Here is a 24,390-nt window from a genome sequence, read left to right on the forward strand (position 1 = left end):
TTTGCTGTTGTAGGGTAAATCAACCTGGTGTTTTAACATTGCTATTTTAATTTTAGTTATAAATTCCTTTTTTCTTCTTCCCTATTCCCCCCCTTTCTTCTCTTTGATTTTCTTTTCTGGGGAGGGGCCTTGTAGCTCAGATACAGAGGGCTCACACTTTTGATTCTCTTTCAGAGTCCTAGGTTTACAGGCATGTACTACCATACTTGTCTTAGAAATGATCTGTAAGGGATTATTTGGATTTAATTCAGTAAATAAAGTTGGTCTGATATACTTAAGCATCAAATTATATCTATAATATGAACCTTGGTGATACTGAGACAAATGTTTATAATTCCTTTATATATAGATGGCTTCTGCTTCTGCTCAAAGACAGAAATTGCCTCTATTCTCCATGACAAATTAAAAAGATTCACGAAATAACAAAAAATAATTAATTTACTTACATTTTAGTTATTTTTAAGTAATATTTTAGGCTAAATTTATTGATATTGACTGTTATATAGATTTGGGCATTTTGTTTTGAGACAGGGTCTCTCTATGTAGCCCTGGCTTTTCTGGAACTCATTATGTAGACCAGGGTAACCTTAAACACATAGAGATTCACTTGCCTCTGCCTGAGAATAAAGATGTGCACTATCATACCCATCCCAGATGTGTTGATTTTTAATAACTAAGGTATTTTATGGGCAAAAGAAATAGGAGAAGAAAAAACAAAAACAAAAAAGAAGTGTAGGTCAGGTGTGATGGTCCTCTGCTTAGAGGCAGAGAGAGGCAGAGGCAGAGGAAGGGGGATCTCAGCTGTTCAAGACCAGTCTGTTCCACAAAGCAAGTTCTAGGACAGCCCTGGCTACACAGACACTTTGTCATAAAAACACCAAACAAAACGAAACAAAGCAAAGCAAAATAAAAAGAAAGAAAGGTAAGAAAAAATATAAAATAATATATAGTTTTAAATACATAATTATATATGCTCTTACTACCTCTGCTTATTAGCAAAATAACACATTTATTTGCTATGAACTAAATTTTTTATCTCCATATGAAACTAGTGTTTTAATAGAACTTTGGGGAAAATGCTACAGTTACTGTTTTGTTGTTCACAGGAAGGGAGGAAATAATAAATTAATAAAGATCTATCATCGGGATGGTAAATATGGCTTTTCCGAGCCCCTGACGTTTAATTCTGTGGTGGAGCTCATTAACCACTACCACCATGAATCTCTTGCTCAGTACAATCCCAAACTCGATGTGAAGCTGATGTACCCCGTATCCAGATACCAGCAGGTATGAACATAGGAAATCTTATAGGATTATTTCATATAATTTTATTCTATTAGGCTTATTGATTTATATTTATTTTCCTAATTAATCCTGAGTGTGGTTGAGGCATGCCTTTAATCCCAGCAGAAGCAGGCAGGTCTCTGAGTTTCAGGCTAGCCAGGGCTATATGAGACCCTATCTCAAAAAGAAAAGGAAAAGAAAAGAATAAGATACATTTCTTAAGTAACATTTTAACTATATTAGTTTTTTTTGGGGGGGTTGTTTTTCGAAATAGGGTTTCATGTACGTGTGCTGGCTTTGAAATCACTATGTGGCTGACAGTGACCTTGAGCTTATAATCTTCCTGCCAGAGTCTCCTGAGTTCTGGGATTCTAGGTTTTTGCTATCACTCTCACCCTTTGGGGGTGGGGGTGTATGTGAGCCCAGAGGTCATCTCAGGTGTTAGTCCTTAGGAACCATTCACCTTTGTGTTTTGAGTCAGTCTGATTGGAACCTGGGATTTGCTGATCAGCCAAGGCTGGCTGAGCCAGGGGTCCGCCGATTTCTGTCTCCCTGGCAGTGGGATTCAAGCATGTGCCTCCAAGCCTCACACCGTACTTAGGTGAGGAGGGTCAGATTCAAATCCTCATGTTTATGTAACAAGCACCAGCTGAGCTCTCTCCAGCCCTATTTATTTATTTTTTTTTTGGATTTGGTTTTTTTTCGAGACAGGGTTTCTCTGTGTAGCCCTGGCTGTCCTGGAACTCACTCTGTAGACCAGGCTGGCCTCGAACTCAGAGATCCGCCTGTCTCTGCCACTCAGAGTGCTGGGATTACAGGCGTGAGCCACCACCACCCGGCTCTTTAAGTTTTATGTGAGTGTGTACATGTGTGAGTGTCTGAAAGTCCAGAAGACATGACACTACATTTTGTGGAGCTGGAGTTACAGCTTCATGTGGATGCTGGAAATGAACTTGAGTGCTCGGAATGAGCAGCAAGCACTCCCAGCCACCGGGCCATCTCTCCAGTCCTCCAGTCCTACTTCTTTCTCTCTTTTTAAGTTGTATTATATTTTACTTTGTCTGTGCATGTTGCCTGCTGAGGCCAGAAGAGGGTACTGGATTCCCTGGATCTGGACTTTTGTTTCTATCTCAAGAAACAAAACAAAAAAAAAAAACAAAACAAAATCTTATAAGATCAAAGCATTTTTTGGTACTTGCTATCAAAACAGGACTTCTAAACTTGAAATATAGTTTAAATGTAAATAGACCTGGAAAAACATGTCAGAATTAATAACACTGCTTCGTTTTATTTTCTTCTGCCTATGTAGGATCAGTTGGTAAAAGAAGATAACATTGATGCAGTAGGTAAAAACCTGCAAGAGTTCCACTCTCAGTATCAGGAGAAGAGCAAAGAGTATGACAGGCTGTATGACGAGTACACCAGGACGGCGCAGGTGAGACGCCTGCCTCCCATGAGCCAGTTCTGACTGCGGCCTCAGGGCTGTGGCAGGGCTGCTAGAGTGCAGATTGTCCACTGTTATTCAGAAGCCCTAGGTTTGATCCTTGCATCATATTAAACTGGGTGTGGTGGTACAAGCCTTTAATCCCTGGTACTGGGGAGTTGGAAACAGGAGGATCAGAAATTCAAGGTCATCCTCAGCTGTGTAATTTGGGATACATGGAAACCTATCTCCAAAAAATTTTGCAAAATTAGATAATATTATAAATGATAAAATTAGCAAAATGATAAATTCCTGAGATAGAAATTAATTTTTGTCTATATGGGCAGCACAGGGCTGTTCAGCAGCTCCACTCTCAGCATGAGTCTCGGGTTGTTCTGTTTTGTGCTCTCCGTATCTAGCATGAGCCATCACCACCATATTTCTAGTAAAAAAGGAAGCCCTCTTCCTCCCAGGGTTTCTCTGTGTAGCACTGGCTATCCTAGAACTTTCTCTGTAGGCCAGGCTCGCCTTATGCTCAGAGTTCTGCCTACCTCTGCCTTCCAAGTGCTGGGATTAAAGGTGTGTGTCACCTTGCCCAATGGTTTTGTGATTTTTTAAGACAAAAACATTTATTTATGTGTTCTGCTTACATGTTTGTCTGGGCACCACATGTATGCCTGGTGCCTGGGAGGTTAGAAGAACTGGACTTATGGATGGTTGTGAGCTATCCTGTAGGTTCTGGGAATCCAACATGCGTCTTCTGCAAGAGCAATAAATGCTCTTACCCACTGAGCCATCTTTCCAGCCTGAGGTTTTCTGGTTTAAAAGTGGCTTCCTATTTATTTTTATAAAGTTGGTAGTAACGTCCTGTCTTTGGGTCTTTTTAAAAAACTTAACTTTAAACTAAAGTTTTGTTGATTCTGTTGATCTTTTTATTTATTTATTTTTTAAAGACTATTCTATGGTTTTTTGTTATTCATTTTATTTTATGTATATGAGTACACTATAGCTGTACAGATAGATGGTTATGAGCCATCATGTGGTTGCTGGGAATTGAACTTAGGACCTCTGCTCACTTCAGCCCCACTTGCTCTGGCCCCACTCATTCTGGCCCAAAGATTTATTTATTATTATAAATAAGTACACTGTAGCTGTCCTCAGACATACCAGATGAAGCCGTCAGATCTCATTATGAATGGCTGTGAGCCACCATGTGGTTGCTGGGAATTGAACTCAGGACCTTTGGAAGAGCAGTCAGTGCTCTTACCGGCTGTCTCTCCAGCCCTCTGTTGATCTTTTTAAAGAACAGTTTTTGATTTTGTTGATTTCCCTTCCCTTCCTGTCTCATGTTCTCATTTGTCTTCCCTTTCCTTCTTCCTTCCTTTTGTCGTCGTTTCCTTGTGTTTTTGTTTTTGTTTCTTTGCAACTCGGTGTCATTTAGTGCAGTGTGTTCCTGGCCCTCCAACCTGTACCTCAGTGCTGGTGCTGCAGGTGCGCCATCATTCCTAGCTGTGCTGGCTTTCTCCTCTCATCTCTGCTTCCTTTCTCATGCTGGCTTTGTATTTCATTTTCTTTTTTCTTAGTTCCTTATGTTATCCAATTATATAACTGATCTGAGAGCACAGATCTCTTTAAAAAAAAACTTACCATTCATATGGATGAGGATGTCACTGCACACTTCTGTAGGTCAGAGGAAAATGTTGGAGTCTCTCGGTCTGAGTCCCAGGGCCTTTTTACCGTACCGCTGTCAGCTTACTTCCTGTTGCTGTGAAAAAGAACATGACCAAAAGCAATATGGGAAAGACCCTTCTTTGGGTGATTTTTCATTTTAGAGTTGTATTCTATCAAGAGGGGAATTCAGAACAGGGACTGAAGCAGATACTATAGAAGAATGTTGCTTGCTGTTGTGCTCCCCGTGGCTTGCTCAGTCTGCTTTATACAAGCCAAGGACACCTGCTGTGAGGTGGTACCTCCCACAGTGGGCTGGGCCCACCCGTATCAGTTATTAATCCAGAAAATGTCCCATAGACCTTCCTACAGGCTAGCCTGATGCAGTCTATTCTCAACAAGGTTTTCCCCTCTCAGAAGGCCCCACTCTGTGTCCCAGTAGCAGAAGTGACTTGCACACCCAGCAAACCTCTGAACTACTCTCCCATGCTGCCACTCTTTTGTTTTGTTTTTTTGGAGATAGGGTTTCTCTGTGTAGCCTTGTTTCTTCTGGTACTCACTCTGTAAACCACTCTACCGTTTTTAACCATAGTTGTTTATAAAGTACCCTGGAGACTGCTTTTGTGTGTTCTGAGAATGTTGTTATGGAGTGTCTAGATCTCATGTATCACAAGGCATTTTCTAATTTCACCTGTTGTTTCTTTATTTATTTTACATTATTCTTATTCTACGAGGTGAGTGTTACTAGGTAGCCCTGGCTGGCCTGGAACTTCAATGTGATAAGGGTAGCCTGGAGCTCACAGAGATCTGTCTACCACCAATTCACAAGGCTTCTGGGATAAGGGATACATACACCACCATGCCTGGCCTTTGTCATTTATTTTTTGAATCATTAGTTGTTTCAGAGCATGTTATTTAATTTCTAGCTTTTCTTCTGTGATTCCTGCTTTCTTTTCATTGTGGATCAGGAAGGTCCTCTGTATGATTGTTGCCTTACAATTTATTAAAACTTGAGACTAGAGAGATGGCTCAGCATTTAAGAACACTTTTTTTTGTTGTTCCGTTTTCTTTTGAGGCCGTTTTTCTCTGTGTAGCCCTGACTGTCCTGGAAGTCGCTCTGTATATCTGCCTAGCCTGCCTCTGCCTCCAGAGTGCTGGGATTAAGGGCATGCGCCACTGCAGCCAGGTGAGGACACTGGTTCTTGCAAAGGATTTGGGTTCAGTTCCCAACACTCAATGGCAATTCACAATGATTTTTAGCTGTACTGTCAGGGAATCTAATGCCTTCTCCTGATTGAGAATGTTTGGCACTGGGCATGCCACTCACACACACAAAATTAAATAATCTGAAAAAATAAGTTAAAACTTATTAAAACTTGTTTTGTGGCCTAATGTGATATATTATTTGTGATATAATATTTGTATTATTATATTTTTATTTAAGAATTACCTATATTCTATTCTTGTTATGTGGAGTGTTCTTTATTATACCTATTAGGTATCTAATTGGGTTAAATTACTGCTAAAAATCTTTATAGTATTATGTAAACACTACTGTTATGCATCTCTATCCCTGCCTGCCCTCTCCTTTTTTGAGACAGGCTCTCATTATATAGCCCTGGATAGTTTGGAACTCACTGTGTAGACCAGGCTAACTTTGAGCTCATGGGGCTCTATGTGTGTCTACCTCTCAAGTGTGAGGGCGAAACTGAAACTTATATCAACTGCCCTAAGCTGTATTTGCTTATATATTGTCCAAGATTGCGTTTATATATATTTTATGCCTATAATGAGTCTTTTTTAAAAAGATTTATTTATTTATTTATTTATTTATTTATTTATTTATTTATTTATTTATTTATTTGTGAGTACACTGGAGCTGTCTTCAGACATACCAGAAAAGGGTATTGGATTCCATTACAGATGGTTGTGAGCCACCATGTGGTTGCTGGGAATTGAACTCGGGACCTCTGGAAGAGCAATCAGTGCTCTTAACTGCTGAGCCAACTCTTCAGCCCTATAACGATTTTTTTTATTTTCCTTTCACATCATATAAAATAAAAGAGGCAGGTCTAGGGGTATAGCTCACTGATAGAATGCTTATTCAGCATTTGTAGCTTCCTGGTTTTGATCTGAAGCCCTGTAAGAAAGATCTCTTAATTTGCTAAGTACGAAGGCTTATGTCATGAATGACCATTTCAGTACCCATGCACTATTGACCACTTTAATGGAGTCAGTCTGTCAGTCTCTCAATAACATTTTCTCCTTCTATCTCCACATACGAGGCTCATTGTGCTAAAGCAATGGAAGACCTTGAAGTAAAGGTGTAGACACCAAGCACACACATGATACATACATTTGGGCAAACACACACATAAAAATAAACAATGTCCTTGGTGCTCCTTTAGTCCTTCCTGCCCCTCTCTGGGGTTCCCCTTGTCCCACCTAGTGTCTGGCTGTGAGTCTTTGCATTTGCTCTCTTCAGTTGCTGCATGATGCCTCTCAGTGACAGTTTGGCTATGATCTGAGTGTGGCAGAGTAGCATTAGGAATCGTTTAATTGACTGTTTTTTCCAGTGTGTGTTTGGTTCCATCCTGGGTCTCTAGGCTGTCCAGCCCCTGGTTCCTGGCTGTCTGGGGAGTGTCAGGTGTAGGCTTCCTCTCATGGTGCATGCCTCAAGTTGGCCGTTCCCACAAGTCCTGTGCACCATTACCCCAGCATACCTTATAGGCTGGACAAATTGTAGGTTGACAGTTTTGTAGCTGGGTCAATGTCCCAGTCCCACTGCTTTGCCTTGTTATAGAAGATGACCAGTTCAGGTTCTGTGTCCCCATTCCTAGGAGTCTTTGCTAAGATAACTCTTAAAGGAGCCAGAGGGGTTGAGGACACCACAAGAACATGGCCTACAGAATCAACTAAGCAGGGCTCATAGGGATCATAGAGACTGAAGCAACAGTCATGGATCCTGTATGGCTCTGAACTAGGCTCTCTGCATATATGTTATGGTTATAACAGCTTGGCATCCTGTGGGACAACAGTGGGACTCTTTCGCCTGCTTTTGGGACCCTTTTTCTCTATTGTGTTGTCATGTCCAGACTTAATATGAGGGTTTAGGTGTATAGAGAATAGCTTCTATATTGTACAGATACATCACCTGTCAATTAAAAAGCCTATGGCCTATGTCTTAGGCAGAACATAGAGGTGGGACATTCAAGAGGGGGAGAGAGGATTCTCGGAGAGAGCCCAGAGGAGATGTTAGAAGATGGACTCATGGTACCTAAGCACAGGTAACTAGCCATGTGGTAGAATGTAGATTAAAATAAATGGGTTATCTTAAGTTATGATTCTAGTCAGATTTGAGCCCAGTTGTATGAGGGCAGAGAACTCAACATTTGAACAACACAAGTGTAAACCATACAGTGTATAAGGACATTATGTCTACATGTAGGCCAGTCCTGTTGTAAGTGATGCCATGTCTAGTTGATATCCCTAGGAGGCCTACTCTTCTTGTGAAGGGAAACTGAGGAGATGATCTTGTGGAGAGGGGAGATATGAGGGGGGAACTGGGAAGAGTGGAGAGATTGGGGTCCAAAAATCCAAAACAACCCAAGCAGTCACAAGAGTCCAGCAAAGCAAGATCTTTATTTGAATTAAGCAGCAAAAACTGACTAGCCAGGGACAACAGCACAGATTTGAGAGCTGACTATGTCTTTGAACATTCATTTTAGTGAAGCAGAAAAGTAATAATGTCCATAGGCATCTGTGGTGGTTTGAATAGGTTTGGCCTCCTCAGATTCGTGTTTGAATGAAAGCTTGGTCATAGGGAGTGGCACTATTAGAAGGTGTGGCCTTGTTGGAGGAAGTGCGTCACTGTGTTGGTGGGCTCTAAGGTTTCCTGTGTATACTCAGGGTTCTGCCCAGTCCAGAAGACAATCTGGCTGCCTCTTGGCTCCTCTGGCACCAAATCTGCCTGCTGCCATGTTTTCTGCCACGGTGCTAATGGACTAAACCTCTGAACCTAAACTAGCCCCGATTAAATGTTTACCTTTATAAGAGTTGCCTTGGTCATGGTGTCTCTTCACATCAGTGAAACCCACACTAAGACAGTATCATCAATCAGATGAAAAGTTAAGGACATTGTCCTGGTTAAGAACAATCATTATGTTTTGGCGGACAAAAGAAAAATGAGAAGAAAGTTGGATAGCCACCTGGAAAGCTCCAGCTCTCTGAGAGCCTGGGAACTTGAACTTAATTTCACCTTATGATCAAAGTAGAGTCTGAAAACAAAATGGCAGTATTTAGGGTAAGTCTCATTCATCTCATCCATATAGAGGACAGGGTGTAATGTATGAGAGAATAAATAAAGAAATAAATGGCCCTTAAAATTGAAATAACATATTAATATTAAATACACATATGCATAGAGGCATACAAGACACAGCAGCACAAATATCTGAAAGGCCAGATCTTTTGGGTTCAGATTCCATCTTAGAGAACCTGACCTAAGGTTGAACTTGAGTTAATTGACTGACACCAAGAACCAGTTTCTAGGTTATTCACCAATATATGTGCACCTCCAGGTGACAAGCCTGCCCCTGGCATGTCACTTCCTAATGACCACCAATCAGGAGGAAAACAGAAGTTATGTTTATGGTTTGGCTCCCGCACCAGCCAATTATGTTAAAGGCCATAATGGCCCCCCAGTCAGATGTATGCCAGGCTAGATTCCCCTTCTTGTGTCTATAAATGCTTGCCTGAAACTAGGCTCAGGGCTGGCCCCTCCTATTCCTCTTTGCCAGATGTGGTGGCAAGCTTGAATAAAGAGACCCTGATGTGATTATATTGGAATCAGCTCCTTGGTGGTCTTAAGGAGTTAACGAACACTTCCTGGCACAACAATCAAGTAGCAAAAATTATGAGAATATCAAAATCATTCTTAATAATCAAAAAAGATAAAATGGAATCAGACTTTTCACCCAAGAAAGTGGACCAGCGCAACATTTTGGCCGTTAGAGTTCTACATTTTTTTTTCAGTCAGAAATCTGGTATTTTATTTTAAGTAAGTTTTACCTGTAGGTTTTCTAGAACTGTAAGTGTTCAGGACAGCCATCTGTGGTACTTTGATTATGCTTGGCCCAGGGGAATTGGCACTATTCTTTCTGGAAGTTTTTGTGCAATCATTACTTTTTTGAGAAGTAGACTGAATCAGAGTTAAGCTCTTAAGTGTGTATATTGTTTCTTTTTCCTCCTGTAGGAAATACAAATGAAGAGGACTGCCATCGAAGCCTTTAATGAAACAATTAAAATATTTGAGGAGCAGTGTCATGCCCAAGAACAACACAGTAAAGACTACATCGAGCAGTTTCGCAGAGAGGGGAATGAGAAAGAGATTGAGCGGTGAGTGTATTTAATACCTCATGCAAGACTGACACAGACTGTTCTTTTTTTTTTTTTTTAAAGATTTATTATATGTAAGTACACTGTAGCTGTCTTCAGACACTCCAGAAGAGGGCGTTAGATCTCATTACTGATGGTTGTGAGCCAGTATGTGGTTGCTGGGATTTGAACTCAGGATCTTTGAAGAGCAGTCGGTGCTCTTAACCACCAAGCCATCTCTCCAGCCCCAGACTGTTCTTTAGTGATACTTGTCTGTCTTGTTTGTTTTTACCTCCTCAAGCTGCAGATGTTAAATGGAACTGCTGGCTGGTCACACTAATGGTACCAAATGGCATCTCTTTTATGTGTTTTATCTCTGTAAATTCTTAATTCTCACCCATTCTGTAGGACTTACGTTAGATATAATCTCTCCCCAATACCCCATAGTGTTCAGGAGTGTTTTGTCAGTGTTTGGTCCTGATCACAATATAACATATGCCTACTGAATTGCAAACTTACTAAGATTAGACACGGTGGCTTGTTTTCCTTCATAGAGCTCAATGCTTATGGCTACCATAGTTATGCTCTTTTTTTTTTTTTTTTTTTTTAATTGGTATTTTCAAGACAGGGTTTCTCTGTGTAGCCTTGAGTGTTCTGGAACTTACTCTGTACACCAGGCTGGCCTCAAACTCAAAAATCCACCTGCCTCTGTCTCCCAAGTGCTGGGACTAAAGGTGTGCACCGCTGCTGCCACCACCGCCGCCACCACCACCACCTGGCTATCATGCTCTTATAGTACCAGCTGGGACGTGTATCTGTATAATCTCAGCTGTTCAGGAGACTGAGGGAGGAGGGTTGCTTGAGCCCAGGAATTCAAGACCAGCCTGTGTAGCACAGTGACATATCTTGTGTCAAACAAACAGTCATAAACAAACCCAACAAGATATTAGGGCCTTGTTTATGGTTCATGATCTTCCTGCTTCTGTTGTTATTTTAGACTTAATATATCATGTATTTTCACAGAATTATGATGAATTACGATAAATTGAAATCACGTCTCGGTGAGATTCATGATAGCAAAGTTCGTCTTGAGCAGGACTTGAAGAAACAAGCTTTGGACAACAGGGAAATAGATAAAAAAATGAATAGCATCAAACCGGACCTAATCCAGCTGCGCAAGATCCGCGATCAGCACCTTGTGTGAGTAATCTGGGCCTGAGTGCTGAGGGACACACCAGCATTCGTGTATTACTGGAGCCAGAAATATCATCAGTGGGAGAACTTGAGAACTAGAAGGTGTTATGTAAGAATTTAGGAATGAGCCCTTTAGTAGTAGGAGAAACCAGAATATCACAAATTAAGCCAGAATATAGCGCTCTACTTCATGCAAATACTTGTGAACTCTCAGATGAAATAGCAAAGTGTTAAAGAATAAAAATTACATATTGAGGCTGGAGAAGTGGCTCCATGGTCAGGACCTCATGACCTCATGCTGTTCTTCCAGAGGACCTAGGTTTCTAGCACCCACATGGTATCTCACAACCCTCTGTAACCCCAGCTCCAAGGAATCTGATGCCATCTTCCAGACTCTGTGGAAATCAGGTACATGATGCACAGACATACATACAGGCAAAACATTTACAAGGTAAAATAAGTATAAAAAAGAAAAGTATACAATGATGTATCCTTAAAATATAAAAACTAGAAACTATAGATTTATGGTGGAATCACAGAAGTAGAATTATACCCTAAAAGTAAATTCTACAATAAATAAATAGAACAGGCAGTTCCTTAAAGGAGTTTTATGCTTAAGAAATGATATATGTGCTGGACAGTGGTGGCTCACGCCTTTAATCCCAGCACTTGGGAGGCAGAGGCAGGCGGATTTCTGAGTTCGAGGCCAGCCTGGTCTACAGAGTGAGTTCCAGGACAGCCAGGGCTACACAGAGAAACCCTGTCTGGAAAAACAAAAAACAAAAAACAAAACAAAACAAACAAAGAAATGATACATGTCTGTAATCAGGAGGTAGAGGCTGTAGGACCAGATATTCAAGGCCAACCTCAACTACATAGCAAGTTTGTGGCCAGCCTGAACTACAGGAGACATTCGTGTGTCTCATGTGATGGTTCCATGGGTTCCGTGGGTAAAAACCACCAAGCTTGACAACCTGGCTTCAGGCAACCCGCACGATAGAAAGAAGAACCAATCAAGAGTTAATCATTAATCTAGCCCGGATAAAAGACACACAGTGCAGGTACTTTATTTATAAGCCACAAGCCTAGATTGGGCAGTTTGGAGCTATTGTAACTTATTTCCCAGCCATATATGTCCATTGTTCCTTGCTGTTTGTCCTGACAATGTGCTCATGGTGCCTCTCCTCTCCTGGTGGCCTCCTCCGTTCTTAGTGTCCTTTCTTCTCTCTCTCTCTCTCTCTCTCTCTTTCTTTTTAAAGATTCATTCATTTATTTTATGTATATGAGTACACTGTACACTGTAGCTGGGACTTGAACTCAGGACCTCTGCTTGCTCTGATCTCACTCGCTTCAGCCCAAAGATTTATTTATCATATGTAAGTACACTGTAGCTGACTTCAGACACTCCAGAAGGTGTCAGATCCCATTATAGGTGGTTGTGTGCCACCATGTGGTTGCTGGGATTTAGACTCAGGACCTCTGAAGAGCAGTCAGTGCTCTTAACCACTGAGCCATCTTTCTAGCCCTTTCTCCTGCAACCCTCTTACTCAGGCCTCAAGCTGCACCTTTCTCCCTCTACTGCCCAATCACAGGTTCTAGTCATTTAATGACTGGTTAAATTGGGGAGCATTTTAAAGAGCATTATAACAGCCAGGGTTACACAGAGAAACCCTGTCTCGGGAAAAAAAAAATCCATTGCATAGGAAACCAAGGAACACAGGATCTTTTGTCCCTGTCTCCTTTGACTGCTGTCATTAGCTGCTTTCCTGGTTTGTAGTCATTGATTTTTTTTTTTTAAGATTTATTTATTTGTTATTTATATGAATACACTGTAGCTGTCTTCAGACACCAGAAGAGGGCATTGGATCCCATTATAGATGGTTATGAGCCACCATGTGCTTGCTGGGAATTGAACCCAGGACCTCTGGAAGAGCAGTCAGTGCTCTTAACCACTGAGCCATCTCTCTAGCCCCCATGAAAGTGTTTTTATACTCCACTCTCATATTCCTATTTCAGACTATGGGTCTCTACTATGTTTGAATGCAAGTATGTGTCTGCTTCTAGAAAAGAAAGATAATAAGATAAATGCCTAATTTCAAGTGTTTTGTTTCTTCCCTTTTGTAGGGAACTTGGTTGTGGTATTAGTTGAGGGAAAAGTAATGGAGAGACTAATTTAGGGGACACTCTGGGCACTCATCTAGAGACTAGGGGAAATAAGAGGTTCCTGGTCTTTTAAAGCTGAGCTGGCTCCAGCATACTTACTTTGTCCAAGCAGCCCAGTTCTGACAGTGTCTTCTTTCTTGGCAGGTGGCTCAATCACAGAGGAGTGAGGCAGAGGCGCCTGAACGCCTGGCTGGGGATCAGGAATGAGGACTCAGACGAGTAAGTCCCTCAGCAGAAAGGTCCTCCGTCATGCATGTGGGAAGGGGCTCTCAGTTTCACTAGCAGAATCGAGGCTTTTGCACCTCTTTTGAACTAGTTGCCTGAAGAATACAGTGTACACACTTGAACATAGAAATGGCCCACATGGAACCTGGATGCATACAGTGCCATTCAAATGTCTTAGCATACTGAATGAGTTCTATAGATTTTGTACCATAGTAAATAGGAAAGTTGTTTAAAACTGAACACTTATCTAATTTTATAAGGATTGAGAACAATATTTTATGAGCTTTTAGGTGTAAAAAACTGATTGCTAGAATTAAATAAATATTTCAAATATTTAATTTTTAGAAGCTATTTTATCAATGAGGAAGATGAGAACCTGCCGCATTATGATGAGAAAACCTGGTTTGTGGAGGATATCAACCGAGTACAAGCAGAGGACTTGCTTTATGGGAAACCAGATGGTGCATTCTTAATTCGTGAGAGTAGCAAGAAAGGATGTTACGCTTGTTCTGTGGTGTAAGTCTTCTCTGGGGATATGACCTTTTCAAATCTGCATCAATTAATAAAAGTCATTATCATAAAGTTGAAATGGGATTAGAGGACAATGATACAGTATGGTCTGCCATCAAGTGTTCCTCTGATGGTTTTAGGACGGAGCATTTGAGTATGGCCTTGCTGCTTACTTGCTGTGTAACATAGGAACATGACTTACCTGTAGAGCAGAGGTGATAATAATACTTGTTCAGAGATAAATGTACACACTAAAGTTATTATGATAATCATGCCACTGTAAGACAAGGTAGGAGAAAAAGAAAGATGACCATGTGACTGCTGTCAAAGCAGGCAAGGCCCCAGCAGCAGCCCTTCTCTCACACATGGAGTATAAGTATAAATACAAACACCATAAAAGCAGAAATGGACAGCCAAGGCTGGGCTGAGAGACTGGGGAGAAGCAGGAGGAACAGATGGTAGCCAGGGGATAGAATATGATCGAGCTACAATGACAGATATGTCTCAAAAGCCATACTAGAGCCCCAAGGTGGCTCAGTAGGTCACTTGTCACCAAGCTTGATGACCTGAAGACTCACAAAGTAGAAGGAGAAAACCAACCTCTTCAAGTTGTTTACTGATTTTCACATGTATACCATGCACACATAATATGTGTGCTTCAACATAAAGAAAGAAATGTAATTTAAGAACCTGTTAAATGTCACATGAAAACCCATTATTTTTTTGTTTTTGTTTTGTTTTGTTTGAGACAGGGTTTCTCTGTGTAGCCCTGACTGTCCTGGAACTCACTCTGTAGACCAGGCTGGCCTCGAACTCAGAAATTCACCTGCCTCTGCCTCCCAAGTTCTGGGATTACAGGTGTGTGCCACCACTGCCTGGCCGAAAACCCATTATTTTGTATTGTAACTTAAAAAAAAAAAAAAAAAAAAAAGGAGGGCCACATAGAAAGGAACTAAGATCAGTGAGATTACGGTGGACACTGTCACACTTAGCTCTCAGGCTTCATTCCTAAAATATCTAAGAAAATTAGAATCAATGTGAAATAGCCATCTGTAGTAGGCCTTCCTATGTGGGAATGTTTGTTATGACTGGAAAAAGAGTTATTAGCTTATGGGAGAGGTCTTAGAACTGGATCCTAGTGCCTGAGTGCTGCCTATGGATGGAAATGAAGGGTGGAACTGATAGTGCAGTGTGTTACAACGTATCGCTGTATTCCGATCATCTAGAGTGGAACTACTTACAGCAACCCATGTCTGTCTGAGTTACTCTGCATAAGTTTTGAGACCAGAAATGACAGCAGGGGCAGTGCTCACTAGGCTTCAAGTCTTAGAACAAGGACAGGAGGTGGCCAGATGTCTCCTATAGCTGATAAACACTTTCAGCAAAAGTGGCTAGATACAAAATTAACTCACAAATCAGTAGCTTTCCACAAATGACAAGTGGACTGAGAAATCAGGAGACAACTTTCACAACAGCCTCAAACAATAGAAAATACTTAAGAGTAATCCTAACCAGGGAAAAGACTTGTATAACAAAAACTTCACTCAAGGCATTTAAGAAAGAAATTGATAAAGAAAATATCCAATAAAATAAAAAAATATAAAAAATATTCCTAGCACAAAATAATAATAAGAAAAAAAAGCACCCAGAAAAAAAGAGAAAGAAATTGAAGGAAATATAAGATTTCCCATGCTTATAAATCAGTAAAATTCATAAACAGCCATTTTATTAAAAGCAATCTAATGCAAGTTCCATCAAAATTCCAATACAATTCATGACAGATCTCGAAAGGACAATTTTCAGTTTCATATGGAAACACAAAAAACATAGGATAGATAAAATGTTCCAGAACAATAAATATACTCCTGAAAGTATCACCATCCCTGATTTTTAGTACTACATAGCTGTAGTAATAAAAACTACATGGCATTGGCATAAAAACAGACATGTCAATCCGTGGAATTGAAGACCATATGTAAACCCCTGATTTTTTTTTTTTAAATAAAAAAGCTAGAAAGACAATACAAAGAAAATTGTCTTTAACAACTGTGCTGGTCAAACTGCATGGTTGCCTGTAGAAGAATCTAAATAGGCCCATACTTAGTACCCTTCAGAGAACTCAACTCCAGATGGATCAAAGGCCTAAACATAAAACCAGTAACACACTGAGCCTGATAGAAGTGAAAGCAGGGATATCCTTGAGCTCATCAGTACAGGAAAAGACTGACTGACCAGAACACTGTTAGCACAGGCATGAAGATTAACTGCAAAGCTTCTGCATGGCAAAGGACACCATCATTTGGACAGACCAGCAGCCTTCAGAATGGGAAAATGATTTTACCAACTACACATCCAATAGAGGGCTAATATCCAAAATATAAAGAACTCAAAAAACTAGATATCCAGAAAACAAATAACCCAATTTAAAAATGGGACACAGATCTAAATGGAGAACTCTCAAAAGAGGAAACTCAGGTGGCTAAGAAACAAACAAATGTTCAACAACTTTAATCTTCAGGGAAATATAAATCCAAACTACTTTAAGGTTTCATCTTACACCTGTATGAATGGCTAAGGCCAGCAACACAAGTGCCAGCTCATGGTGGTGAGGAGGTGGAGTCAGGGGAACACTCATCCATTGCTGGTGTTAGTGCAAATTTGTACAGCCACTATTGAAATCAATATGGCTGTTCCTCAGGAAGGTGGGAATTGATCTACCTCAAGATCCAGCTGTACAACACTCTTGGGCATAGATCCAAAGGCCCATAGATGGAGCTTTAGATCCAAAGGTCCACAGATTGATCCTGCCAGAGCCTTGCTCATCCATGTACTTTGCTGTTCTATTTATCATAGCCAGAATTTGGAAACAGCTTAGGTGTTCCTTAATAGGAAAGTGGATAAAGAAAGTGCAGTACATTTACATAATGGAATATTACTTAGCAGTTAAGAAAATGAAACAATGAAAGTTGCAGGTAAGCCAGGCAGCACTGGTACACACCTTTAATTCCAGCACTTGGGAGGCAGAGGCAAGTGAATTTCTGAGTTCGAGGCCAGCCTGATCTACATAGTGAGTTCCAGGACAGCCAGGGCTAGACAGAGAAACCCTGTCTCGAAAAACAAAAACAAAAAAAAAACAAAAAAAAAAAAAAAAAGAAAAAAGAAAGAAAGAAAAAAGAAAAGAAAAAAAAAGGAAAAAAAAGAAAGTTGCAGGTAAATGAAATTTTTCTTCTTTTTTAAAATTTTCTATATTTTTTTACATTCCAAAAATTTTCCCCTTTCCCAGTTCCCCACTCCCCATTGGTCTCATAAGCCTCCGCCCATTTTCCAATCACCCCCTCACATTTCTCTGTCCTGGTACTCCCCTACAATGCTGGATCAAGTCTTTTCAGAACCAAGGCCCTCTCTTTCCTTCTTCTTGGGAACATTTGATATGCTAATTGTGTCTTGAGAATTCAGAGCTTCTGGGCTAATTAATACCTACTTATCAGTGATTGCATTCCATGTGTGTTCTTTTGTGATTGGGTTACCTCACTTAGGATGATATTTTCCAGTTCCAACCATTTGCCTAAGAATTTCATGAACTCATTGTTTTTAATTGCTGAGTAGTATTCCATTGTGTGTATATACCACATTTTCTGTATCCATTCCTCCACTGAGGGACATCTGGGTTCTTTCCAACTTCTGGCAATAATAAATAAGGCTGCTATGAGCATAGTGGGCATAATGGAGCATGTGTCCTTATTGCATGCAGGGGAATCCTCTGGGTATATGCCCAGGAGAGGTATAGCAGGGTCCTCCGGAAGTGTCATGTCCAGTTTTCTGAGGAACCGCCAGACTGATTTCCATAGTGGTTGTACCATCTTGCAATTCCACCAGCAGTGGAGGAGTGTTTCTCTTTGTCCACATCCTAGCCAACACCTGTTGTCTCCTGAGTTTTTAGCCTTAGCCATTCTGACTGGTGTGAGGTGAAATCTCAGGGTTATTTTGATTTGCATTTCCCTAATGATTAATGAAGTTGAACATTTCTTTTTTTTTCTTTTTTTTGGGGGGGGGGGTTGGATTTGGTTTTTTCGAGACAGGGTTTCTCTGTGTAGCCCTGGCTGTCCTGGAACTCACTCTGTAGACCAGGCTGTCCTCAAACTCAGAGATCCGCCTGCCTCTGCCTCCCAGAGTGCTGGGATTACAGGCGTGCGCCACCACCGCCCGGCGATGTTGAACATTTCTCAAGGTGCTTCTCAGCCATCCCAAGTTCTTCAGGTGAAAATTCTTTGTTTAGCTCTGTACCCCATTTTTTAAATAGGGTTATTTGGCTCTCTGGGGTCTAACTTCTTGAGTTCTTTGTATATATTGGATATATATGAATTTAAAAAAATCATTCAGAATGAGCTTACCTAGACTTGGAAAGAGCAATATGGTATGTTTTAACTTATATGTGGATATTAGCTATTAGGTCAATGATAACCAAGCTATAATCACAGAGGTTAGGTATAGAGTAAGGGACTAGGGGGGACAGACAGATTTCATTAGGAAAAGGAAATAAAATAGTTATGGATAGATTGTGGGACTAGAACAGAAGGTTCAAGTGGGGAGGGAGAGGGAAGGAAGGGAGAAAATATGGAGACAGCTAAAATTAGGGTCATTTAAGGGGGTCATATGGAAACCTAATACAGTAGAAGCTTCCTAAAATCCATACATATATGAGAAGGTGATGTAATTGAAATTGCCAAATAATTGGAGAGACAGAGCCAAAACTGGCCATCTCTTGTTACCAAATGAAGCTTCCAGTCACAAGATTGGATCACATGTAATTGAGTTGTTGGCCAAAGGGATACCATGGAGATCTCCAAACAACCCAGGCTGTTGCTAAGGCCTTAATGCTGAAGACAACACCTATACAACTCACTGAATATGGAGGAGTTGAATTGGTGCCATATAGAGCCTTTATCCCTATTGTTTGAATGCCTTTGGTACAAAAAGTTTCTCTGTATGCTACTAAATGAAACATAAACACCGACCCCGCCACAGACCATTGGGATTGACAGTAGTGGCCTGCCTTTAAGACATGCAACTGCAATGGTGGTACCTTGCTTAGCCATCATAAAGAATTTTTCTGGTTTTATTTTTTTATTTTATTTATTTATTTATTTGGTTATTTATTTATTTATTTATTTTTACTAATCTGCATGCCTTTAATCTGAGCATTCAGAAGCAGAGGCAAGCAGATCTCTGAGTTTGAGGCTAGCTTGGTCTATAGAGTGAGTTCCTGGACATCCAGGGCTACACAGAAAAACCCTAGTTGGAAAAACCAAACTAAACCAAACCAAAACCAACCAACCAAAACAACAACAAAAAACCCCTTTGTTCTATAGTAGATGAGAACGCATACAAAAACCCATATCCAGATAGTATCCAGATTCAGAGAATTAGAGACCTCGGGACCCTGATCCCAACCCCCAGGACGCAGGTAAGAGGAGGCAGAAAGTCTAAGAGCCAGAGGGATGGAGGACTCTAAGAAAGCAAAGCCCATGACATCAACATGATGAGAGTTCATATGAACTCACGGAGACTGAGGCAGCACGCAGGGCTTGCTTGTCTGCATCAAGCGTTCTTTGAGTACACTATGGCTTCCTGTGTAGTGTTTTGGGGGATTCCTGAGTGTGTGGCCAGGTAGATCTCTTTTTCTTGTGCCTCTTCTTGGGCTCTTTTCCTTGTATTTGTTTTTTCCTATTCCAGTGTATTAGTTTTTGTTTTATCTTACTTTATTATTATCCCTTAGAAGTCTGTTTATTTGAGAAATGTAATTGAACGAAGTTAAGAGTTTAGTCAGTGAGGATAACTATATGTTAATATCTGGAGCAGTGGTTTGTGCTCTTTCTTAGTGCTTTAATACAGATCACATTGTGGTGACCTCCAAACATAAAATTATTTTCATTGCTACTCTTAATAGTAATTTTGCCACTGTTATGATTCATAATGTAAATATTTGTATTTTCTGATGGTCTTAAGTGACCCTCTGTGAAAAGGTCATTTGAATCCCAGGTTGAGAACTGCTGATCTAAAGGCAGTTCTCCTGTCACTGTCACACCTACTCAGCTCCTTGAAATGTAATAAACTTGATTTTCTTTCCACCAAAACATCTTCTGCATAGTCATCATGATCGTAACAAAATCCACAGCCCTAGCTGAATATTTGCAGAAATAAAAAAAATTCTAAAATTCCTATGAAGTGCATGGGACCCAGAATAACCCAAACAATCTCATGAAAGAAAGCTGCAGCTCTACCACCTTGATATCAGCACTCATGATTGTAAACTCTCACAATCAACAAAAGAGGAGTTAACAGAGACTAGATTGTATGTGGAGTGACAGGAATTGTGGGCTACACAGATGGTAGTTATAAGTATCTGAATTCAGGTCTTTAGGAGGCACAGTTGTGTTTGATTGACAGGATGCTCGTGCATGAGATCTTATATATGACAGTTGTTTCTCTGTTATCTATGATCTACCTCAAGCATTTTCTTCTCTTGTCTTTCAGTGCAGACGGGGAAGTGAAGCACTGTGTCATCTACAGCACTGCTCGAGGATACGGCTTTGCGGAACCCTACAACCTGTACAGCTCACTGAAGGAACTGGTGCTCCATTACCAGCAGACTTCCCTGGTTCAGCACAATGACTCCCTCAACGTCAGGCTCGCCTACCCTGTCCATGCACAGATGCCGTCCCTCTGCAGATAAGCAGAGTGGAAGAGACATGCTCTCCAGTTTTTTTCCTATGGTTTTTATTAGACTACGATGAGGGCATTCTTTCAACGTAGACTGCTTGTTTTGCACAAGTGATTCTGTGAATGTGAAATGGAGAGACCGAGCAGTAGCTTGGATTTGGAGAGAAATGGGCCCAGGGTCTCTGGACCCAGCTGTGCTGCTGCACTGATGGACTAAGCTGGAAGCAGATATTGGTTTCATGGGGTTTGGTTTTGTTGTCAGGCACCTTTAAAAGAAGTTAGACTTGTTGTGGGTTGGGGTGGGGGTTTTATTTGGAAGCCTCTGAAGAGTCCATGCTCCCTTGTCTTCAACTCTGAGAATGAAGCAGATCACAGTTCTGCTGGGAGTGTTTTGCTTCGATAGTCTCTCCCTCCGTCACACCCCCAAATAAGGAGCCTATTTTGGCTCTGTGGTAAAATGGGATTTGGTTTGAGGGGAAAAACAACCAAAGGAAAATAGGGAGGTGTGGGATTACATTTACAGACTAAGGAGGCATTAAGACCCCTTCGGGTGATGTCACTTCAGTTTTACCAACATAATACAGGCTCCAGCATCTTAGCCAACCTCCCTCTAAAGCACTGTGTTCATGAACCAACAAAGCAGCCTTGCCAGGCCAAGGTCTAGGACACTAGTAGCTGAATGTACACTTCTGTACCAAAACTTGACAGAAACCTAGAACTATGAGTTTCAACATACACTAAAATTGGTCAGTGAGTTTCCTTTTGCCCTGGCCTTGTTTCTCAGATGAGGAATAGAATTATTTTGTGGAGATAGTAAGCTTTGAGTCATAATGAAGTTGGTGCTTGTGTGGTGTTTCTTTAGACTAAAGAAAAATGTTTGAAACCCTTGTAAGTTGTTTTATGAGTAAAGGTGCAATCCAGTGCTTTTAGATGGCTTGATATACCAAATAATGATAGAGATCAGCATTGTTGTGTGCTTCCTCACGTTTAAAAGCCTTGCCAAAACTATACAAGGATTATTTTGCCTTCATCTTCCCTTCCTTTACTGGATAGGGTTTAGGGAGCCATAGGTGGCTAAAGGAGGCCTCGAGTTTGTGGTCAGAGACCTCAGTAAATCAGACACATGGGGCCCAGGTGTTCACAGTGAAGGGCCCATCACATTACATGTTATTCCATACTGTGGTTGAAGCTTTTGCCAGAAGAGGGGATAGCAAGGAGTTGAGACTATCTGGTAAAATAACCCACAAACTTTCCCATTTGCCCTTTTTGTGAGCACAGCCTGCTCTCATGCTCCCATGGCTGACTTAGGCCATGGATTTGCTCCATGTGGTTTAAGCCTTCCAGCTAAGTGAGGCAGATAGAGGAGAGGGCAGGCATCTATTTATATCTTCACACTCATTTATGAGTCCAGCTGCTTCAGAATCAATCCTGGAGCCATAACAGGCTCCGTGTGACTCAGCTGCTTGAGCCCAGTGATGTGCAGTTAGGCACTCTGAGTAAGCAGCCTGTACCTGGGTCTTGGCTCATAAGGCTTATAATCAGGGAAGATAAAGTTTGGGGGCCAAAATAAAGATGAATATGACTTTCCCTGAACACTTCCTTTGGTGACAGTGTCTAGAATGTACCACAGTATAGAGATGGGTCAAAAGTTTTGGACAATTGTTGTCAAAGTTAAGGATGAGGCATGTCATTGATAACTTTTTCTTGTTCATGTTCCAGTATGAAATGAGAAGAAATTGACCACCCTCAGCCACTATTTAAGGCCTGGCCTTTTTCAAAATTGCTAGCTTGGAATCTTGCTCAGTTTACCAAGTAATGCCAGGCTAGTGTTGATTGGCATGCCTATGTGACTTCGTACTGATATTGAACTTGCTGAAGCAGTTATATGCTCAGGATTAGGTGTGAGGAATCCCTCTGATCCAGCACTAACATTTTAGTATGTCTTGAATGCTTCTTTTTTATTTTTTAAATATCTTCCAACTAAGTCAAAATGGTAGAATATGCAGCTTTAGTGTTGAGTAATGTCTTTACTTAGTAGGCAGACATGGAAGATGTGCAGGAGAAAGCAGCATCTTGGCATCTACACCTGGACTGGACTGTGTAGAAAGGCTGTTTTTCAGTTCTCTATTCCTTCCCTTTGAGTGACCACTTTGTGGGATTTGAGACCAGGGATCATTTAGTAAATCAGAAGTTATCTTTTTCTGACAAGTTGCTACATGATTTATCTGATCCTGAGGTGTAGAAATGGCATAAGGACCAGTTTCCTAACACCAGCCCTGCTGTTGAGGGAAGTCATCATAGCTTGGAAGCAAGTATTGGTCTTCTTCCCAAGTCTAGCTCAAAGTTCTGTCCCATGATCAAGGCCCTGGGACCATCTTTTGGCATCTTAACTGTAGTCTCACTGACTAAAGCAGAGGGCAGAGACAGATTAAGACCATAGGGGCAGATCAGCTATCCCCTAACAGGAAAGCAAGCAGCTTTGGGTTGTCTAGATAATTTTTTTTAAAAAAACAAAACAAAAACCAACAACAAAATAAGGCTGTTTCCACCTGGCATAGTTCAAGCATCAGTAGGTTGTTTATGTTCTTGTCACTGTCCCAGCAATGTAGACGTCTTAGCTCCACCCTAAGCTCCACATTTACTTCAGACTCCTCCAGCTCATGTGCTGTCTTCCATCTCCCTTCTCTGCAAGGTACTAGCTCCACCCATTCTCCTGAACTTAAAAAAAAAAATGTATCTGAGCAATTTCTGATTTCTAGGATAATCTCTACTGCCAGTTAGATCTTTGTGAGGTTTCCATAACATCATAAACCAGAGGTCCATTCTTGGTCCTTTGCTGCCAACTGCTCATTCTTGACTTAGCTCTAGCCATTTGTGACAACCAGCCTTGTTTCCTTACAAATCCTCGCATGTAACTTTGGTACTCTTGTTGTTTCCTGTGAAGAACCTACTCTGTTGTCTTTGATGTAATAAAAAAATTCATGTAGTTCATGTAAAAATAACTGACTCAGAAGGAAGCCAACTGTGTCTTGTGTTGGAACAATTCATAATGTAATTTCTAGACCACTTTTGCAAATTGTTCTTGTCACCAAATGTGTCAGACATTGCTGTGCAGTTGTGGGGGAAAGGGGTGGGAGGGAAGGTAAGGTGAGAACATTGTTGGGGCTTTTTCTTTCTTTAACCTTCTCCAAGAATTGGAATGGTCGGCTGACTTGCTCCAGATGCAATAAAGACATTGCAGTGAAGCATCTGTTTGTTTTCTTGGCATGGAGGGCAGTGGGTTTAAGGCAGGTTAGGGAGGAAGGGAAGAGGTTCTGCATGCTTGGAGGCCAAACTGGGGCCAAAGAGGTTCTCCCTCCTGTGAGGAAATTAACATGCAACAAACTGGTAGGCTTGCTTCTTTGTGTGTGTGTGTGTGTGTGTAAGTGCAGGCACTTACAATGCATGAGCACATATCTAATGTGTCCTCCTGGGGCTTTGTGTGTTCATGTCGCTCTTGTGTTGATGTGTTACATATGTGAATGAATCCTGTGTGTAGAATAAAATGGCAGGTGAGCCACTCTACCTCCCAAAGGACACAAACCCAAAATTAAATGAAAGCCATCTCCTCCCTTTAACACCCATTCAAGTAAATGCATTTTATTGGTTCTCATGCTCAGAAACAAGTGTTTTCACTTTTGACTCTGGGACTAGGAGAAATGGACTTAGTTTTATAGTTTATGCTCTTGTCCCTCTTCAAGGTATTATACCCACGTGGCATGGTCAGGGAATACCTGTTTATTTACCTTGTGTTGTGCCTTTAATCCCAAGACAATTAAGTTAACTAT

The 24,390-nt window shown here is 41.0% G+C and overlaps 1 protein-coding gene across 2 annotated transcripts in view; it reads left to right on the forward strand.

Annotated features, from left to right (window-relative positions):
• The window catches only part of Pik3r3 (phosphoinositide-3-kinase regulatory subunit 3), a 74,790-nt gene extending 50,982 nt beyond the window's left edge, over window positions 1–23,808 (forward strand). The window contains exons 5-11 of one of the 2 annotated variants that reach the window (XM_052177078.1): window positions 1,107–1,287; window positions 2,594–2,719; window positions 9,630–9,772; window positions 10,775–10,951; window positions 13,253–13,327; window positions 13,679–13,849; window positions 20,378–23,808. In XM_052177078.1, coding sequence (XP_052033038.1) covers window positions 1,107–1,287; window positions 2,594–2,719; window positions 9,630–9,772; window positions 10,775–10,951; window positions 13,253–13,327; window positions 13,679–13,849; window positions 20,378–20,576 — 1,072 coding nt within the window. In that variant the 3' untranslated portion in view covers window positions 20,577–23,808. The remainder of the gene's footprint in view (window positions 1–1,106; window positions 1,288–2,593; window positions 2,720–9,629; window positions 9,773–10,774; window positions 10,952–13,252; window positions 13,328–13,678; window positions 13,850–20,377) is intronic. The other variant, XM_052177079.1, reaches the window with a different exon arrangement.
• Window positions 23,809–24,390: the final 582 nt, after the last annotated feature.

This window comes from Apodemus sylvaticus, chromosome 3, assembly GCF_947179515.1.
Source record: "Apodemus sylvaticus chromosome 3, mApoSyl1.1, whole genome shotgun sequence".
NCBI lineage: Eukaryota > Metazoa > Chordata > Mammalia > Rodentia > Muridae > Apodemus > Apodemus sylvaticus.